Source organism: Haliotis rufescens, unplaced genomic scaffold, assembly GCF_023055435.1.
Source record: "Haliotis rufescens isolate VD_foot unplaced genomic scaffold, xgHalRufe1.0.p SCAF_119, whole genome shotgun sequence".
Classification (NCBI taxonomy): Eukaryota; Metazoa; Mollusca; class Gastropoda; order Lepetellida; family Haliotidae; genus Haliotis; species Haliotis rufescens.
Genome location: NW_025963801.1, coordinates 73,051 through 78,963, shown reverse-complemented (window position 1 = coordinate 78,963; position 5,913 = coordinate 73,051). Strand labels below are relative to the sequence as shown.

The 5,913-nt window shown below is 41.2% G+C and overlaps 1 protein-coding gene across 1 annotated transcript; it reads right to left on the bottom strand.

The window, feature by feature from the left end:
- Positions 1–357: 357 nt before the first annotated feature.
- On the bottom strand, positions 358–5,034 carry LOC124119985 (neuronal acetylcholine receptor subunit alpha-7-like). The gene is made up of 4 exons (XM_046482707.2): positions 4,426–5,034; positions 3,665–3,798; positions 2,249–2,403; positions 358–1,921 (listed from the first exon to the last, which is right to left on the bottom strand). The coding sequence occupies exons 1-4, from the start codon at positions 4,556–4,558 to the stop codon at positions 1,552–1,554; spliced, it is 792 nt and encodes a 263-aa protein (XP_046338663.2). The 5' UTR covers positions 4,559–5,034; the 3' UTR covers positions 358–1,551.
- Positions 5,035–5,913: the final 879 nt, after the last annotated feature.

The following is a 5,913-nucleotide window of genomic DNA, read 5'->3' as shown; positions in this document are numbered from 1 at the left end:
ATCTTTTCTCTGCCCTCTTCTCTCTTCCCCTCAAATTTCGACAACTTCAATTCTTTCTTTTACTGACGCTTCTAACTCCTTTTCCTCGACTACCGATGTGGGTTTTGGCAACATGTAATCAGTTTTCGTCATGCCGCCCGCCGTTTTTGCTCTGAGGCTCTGCCAGGCTTTGGGGATTGAGATTCCGTCATTGAAACGCCTTGCTTCAATGCGAGAGGCATGTCACTGAACTCGGAATCTTCATTTTGTATCCTTTCCCGATCTTTAGCCATTTTGTATTTGCTTCTTTATAAAACAATTTCGCTGCCCAGCCATGTGCAAAAGCTTTATGCCAAATATAAATATAATGGTTGCAGTTACATTTGGGAATGGAATACAAGCAAAGGACAATTTAAATATTAACTCACTCACTCACTCACTCACTCACTCACACTACCAGCCAGAACATACAATTTAATACGGCGAATATGATCAATATTTTATTTTATGTTTTAACTACACTCAGATTGATATTGAGCATGCTAATAGGAAACGTTTACTTATAACTTCAATGCATGTTTATGCACTACAAGATAGGGTTGAAATTTAGCTGGTATTTCCAATCTCCTAGCTAGGAAATGCGTGTCACAAGTTCACATCAAGTTTAAAACAAGATCCTCTTGTTGCCATTGCAACGGTTGTGTCATAAACCAAAACTACTGACAAACGAACAAAAAAAGTAAAAGAACATATTGCTCATCTTCACGGAAAGTCTGCCCGGAGGGTGGAAGGTCGGCGTTTCGATCCCCAATCACGTCATACCAGAATATGTTGTAAATATGATATTACCCTTTAACCCTGCTAAACTGCGGCATGTTATCTCAGTGAGCTAACACTATAAAACTAGCATAAACCCGGACACTTCCAAGCAGCATAAAACACATAAGTGCAATAATCTTTAACCTCATTTGACCTCCCCTGAAGTCTTCCAGGCGACTTGAACTTTGAGATTAGTTGAAAATGCTCCGTCCGCTGTATCTCTTTCCTCTCTTCATGAAGGTGATGAAGAAGGTGACGTCCGCGTACGGCTCCGGGCAACATGAATAGTACTTTACATTGCGTTCCACCTTGTGCCCGGTCAAATCCCACTCTGTCCCAATGGGGTTGTACTCGATGAGATCAGTACATGCATCATAGAACAGTGGATATGATCAATACTTCATTCTTCATTTTAACTTAAGATTGATATTGAGCATGGTAGTAGAAAACATTTACTTATAACGCAAATACATAAGACAATCATTTTGAGCTGTCTGGTATTTCCAATCTCCAAGCAATAAAACGTGTTTCCCAACTTAATCATCAAGTTTAGAACGTGTGCAGCTTGTAATGAACCAAAAGTACTGACGAATGAAATAAAAACTAAAACAACAAATTGTCCATCTTCCAGAAGACCTCATCCAGTGAATAGAGTGTCAAAAGTTAAAATATGGCTTTTGTTGTTACCCACTGCACTCCAAGGACTGGTGGGCTCTGAGTCAGTATACTGAGTGGACGACTTGGACAATGAGATTAACCAAATATGCTCCATCCGTTGTATCTCTTTCCTTTCTTCGTGAAGGTGAAGAAGAAGTTGACGTCCGCGTACGGCTCCGGGCAACATGAATAGTACCTTACATTGCGTTCCGCCTTGTGCCCTGTCAAATCCCACACTGTCCCACTCGGGTTGTAGTCGGAGACGTCTACATCGTTCCATGAAGCAGTGACGGGGTTGAGAAGGAAGCCATCGTAGGTCCACGAACCAAATTTGAGTCTGCAGGTGACGGTGCCGTCGGTAGTGTAGTTGCTGACGTCACAACGTGTCTTGAGAGTGGCGGGGGGCATGTGCATGACACTTCCGGTACTTTCCACAACAGCCAGGACTTCACGGGTACTTGTGTGTCTGGTGAAAAAGTGGTGTCACATAATCAGGTAAATTATATTCCATCAGATATGTACAGGCAGCTGTGTCTTATAATAATAGTCATAAAATAGTCAACACCTTAATAATCGTACATATCCACAATCATACCACATAATCTATACCATATTATCAGGTATATATGCGATTAGAAATATCTCATTGGGTCACGTTTTTTGCTCTCTCTCTCTCTCTCTCTCTCTCTCTCTCTCTCTCTCTCTCTCTCTCTCTCTCTTTCTCTCTCTCTCTCTCTCTCTCTCTCTCTCTCTGTGCACACATGTAAACCAAAACAAATGTAAGCATACTCACCCGTTGTATAGCCTTACATCCGGGTTCCAGATCTTGGATGCTGGAAGACGGATCATTCTTGTACCGTTGAAAGTTGGGCGGTTCCATGACAGTCTTGTGTCTGTCCATTCGTAGGACATCCACACCTCGAACTCAGTATCACCGGATTTGGGGTCCTGTAACATGTACTGTACTGTAGTATTGGCAGTTAAAGTGGAGGTACTGTAGTATTGGCAGTTAAAGTGAAGTTTCTGTAGCATTGGCAGTTAAAGTGGAGTTACTGTAGTATTGGCAGTTAAAGTGGCGGTACTGTAGTATTGGCAGTTAAAGTGGAGGTACTGTAGTATTGGCAGTTAAAGTGGAGGTACTGTAGTATTGGCAGTTAAAGTGGAGGTACTGTAGTATTGGCAGTTAAAGTGGCGGTACTGTAGTATTGGCAGTTTAAATGGAGGTACTGTAGTATTGACAGTTAAAGTGGCGGTACTGTGGTATTGACAGTTAAAGTGGAGGTACAGTAGCATTGGTAGTGAACGTGGAGGTACTGTAGCATTGGTAGTGAACGTGGAGGTACTGTAGCATTGTAGTGAACGTGGATGTAGAGCAGCATTGTAGTGAACTTGGAGGTACAGTAGCATTGTAGTGAACTTGGAGGTAAAGTAGTATTGGAAGTTTAAGTGGAGATACAGAAGTGTTTGTTGGGAACGTGGAGGTACAGTAGTATTGGAAGTTTAAGTAGAGATACAGTAGTGTTTGTAGTGAACTTGGAGGTAAAGTAGTATTGGAAGTTTAAGTGGAGATACAGAAGTGTTCGTTGGGAACGTGGAGGTACGGTAGTATTGGAAGTTTAAGTGGAGATACAGTAGTGTTTGTTGGGAACGTGGAGGTACAGTAGTATTGGAAGTTTAAGTGGAGATACAGTAGTGTTTGTTGGGAACGTGGAGGTACAGTAGTATTGGGGGTGAATAATAACTGCTAGGTTGATATACCCCCTTGAATTTCACAAAGTTGGGTTTCAACCTTGATATTTTGTTAGTGTAATACTATTAGTGTTGATGTATATGTATCGGGAGTCAGGGTTCAGGGAAGATGGAAATGTGATTAGGTACCAGTCAATAATAGAAACATTCCAAAACCTTGACACATTTGTGCACCATATACAGGATCAAGTTTAAGGTGCAGGTGTACTGGGATACAAGTTTACCGAGAGTCAGTCAGGTTTAGGCTCAAGAATATTAAGAACCAATCAGTTTATAGGTACAAGGGTATTAAGAACCAGTCAATGTAATGCACATCGATGGTACTTACCAGTGATGTTAGTTGTATAAGCGACATCCCGATGGATACATTGACTGGCTGGCCGATGGTACTTACCAGTGATGTTAGCTCTAAAAGCGACATCCTTATGGATACATTGACTGGCTGACCGATGGTACTTACCAGTGACGTTAGCTGTATAAGCGACATCCCTATGGACACATTGACTGGCTGGTTCAATGTACTGACAGGGATGGTGGTGTCAGCAGCTTTGTCGATGACGTATTTGTACAGAGCATCAAATAGCTGACACTGAGCTGAAATGATGAAGGGCATCTACTTTGATCAAACTTTATATCAAGATGCGCTGCATGGCCGACAGTTTAACGGCGTTGTCAGCAAGATGTTGTCCTGCTATAGCCATGCTGTAACCTTAACATGTACTTCAATGTCGAGCGAAAAAGGTTTGTTATATATGTACCACAGATGTAGTCAATCCTGTAATTGCGACGCTTTAAAACACATTTGCACTATCCAAAACCCGTATATAAAAAACAGTTTTGGTGCAATCAAATACACTTACAGAGAAAACTATCATTTCCTAATTTACATCCCATAGATTTGTTGAAGTAAATATTCACGACATATACTGTATAATGAAGTACAAAAGTGTTGTTACATCTGACATGCATATATAATACTGGCAAATTAGACACAAAATTGACTCAGGGGTAGTCATAAAGTAATCTTGTGAAAGGCAGGGAAAAAAATCCCAATACATGCATATTGAAGAGACGAAGTCGTGACGCGACACTCACTAATCAGTGTCAGGTACAGCGATGACACCATTAAACGCCCACCAATAGCATTAACCCACTGGCACCAGAGAAAAACAGCAAACCACCTATACAAGCATATGTATATTGTTTATGAATAACACTTACCAACAACACATATTGCCAGGAGCCCAAAAAACGTTCCCGTGGACATCGTGTGCATCTCTGTCGATGATTGTCTGTCTGTCTGTTTGTAAGCGCTGCTCCAACTGCGGAAAATGTAGTCGACTTTGCTATACATAATGATGATGATTGTTTCCTGTAGATTAGCGCAAAGGTCATGGTAACGTTAACCTATTTGACCAATAACGTTTGCGTTGCCGTCTGACACGAATGCCATGACCAGCCTGGATATAGTTAAAAGTCAAAGAGCGTTCATTCCAATGCAACTGTGTTCGCTTGCTCTCGTTGGCCCATGTTATGAGGTGTTTTTCCTATTTGAACATGTCACCACTTGGGTTAGTTGGATCCTTGTGTTTCCCGTTGCGATATTAACCCAACTTGTTTGCCCTTGTTTGTGATAAAGCCTTCTACCATGGTCAGGTTACAATGACGTTTGACATTCATTACCTCACTGAACGAAATCCTGAGATGAAGGCATCTGCACACATCATGTGACAGCCATACGCGATATTAACAAATTTGTCAACAGTCCATGAGCTATTTATGATTCCGAAATGAATACAGATTGTAACTGTCAAAATTATCATCTCATTTAAAGGCATGGGCTGCATTGTATATATATTTAATACATTCAATCTTAGCATGCCCTTGGGTTAGACAAATGAAAACCAACAGATGTCTCATCAATAACGACTGTTTTTGATTGACATACTAGACATACCATGTCTTTCATTCCCTAACCATCTACCTCTTTCTATTGTTACCATGTGATTTTCAAACTGAAATGCAACGTGAACCCAGAAATCGTAAGTTTAGTTTTACAATACAAAAAGACGATACAATTGATAAAGACATGGCAGCAGTAATAGGTAACAGGCCCTAACATTGACTTAATGGCACTCACGAATGTTCAGAGTACTGTTGATTGTCTTGAAAGAGGCCTGTATCCGTGCCTGAATCTAGAATAGAGCAGGAAACTGGCAGTAGGTCGGTGTCTACAAGTAGGTATCCAATCCACTTGGTAAGTAGATGAGCACCAAGTTCTCGAATCGCCCTCTTCTCACTCTTATATTGGTGCTCGAGTCTTAAGAAACTGTCCAGTCTCGAAACTTTACGAACGACCAAGCCTGTCCAATGCATATGCAACAAGGACCAGATACTTCTAAAGCCACTGACACATCTATTCTGGATAGCTTCGTTCGGAGGAGTCGGGTTTAAAGCCGCTTTGAACAGCATTTCAGTTTATAGCTATGGATCCGGGAGCCGAATATTAGTTGTCCTGAATAACGGTCAAATACGGTTGAGTTATTTTCCTTTATTCTGCGCCAGTAAATATATACATTTGCAAAAACAACATCCCTCTTGGAGATTCCGAGTTACAAATTGTCCACAGCAACTAAGTATTTCCCACAAGGCGATATAATGGATCGGGAGGTATAAGGCTCGGAGACTTGGTTTGGTTGATTGCTTGTC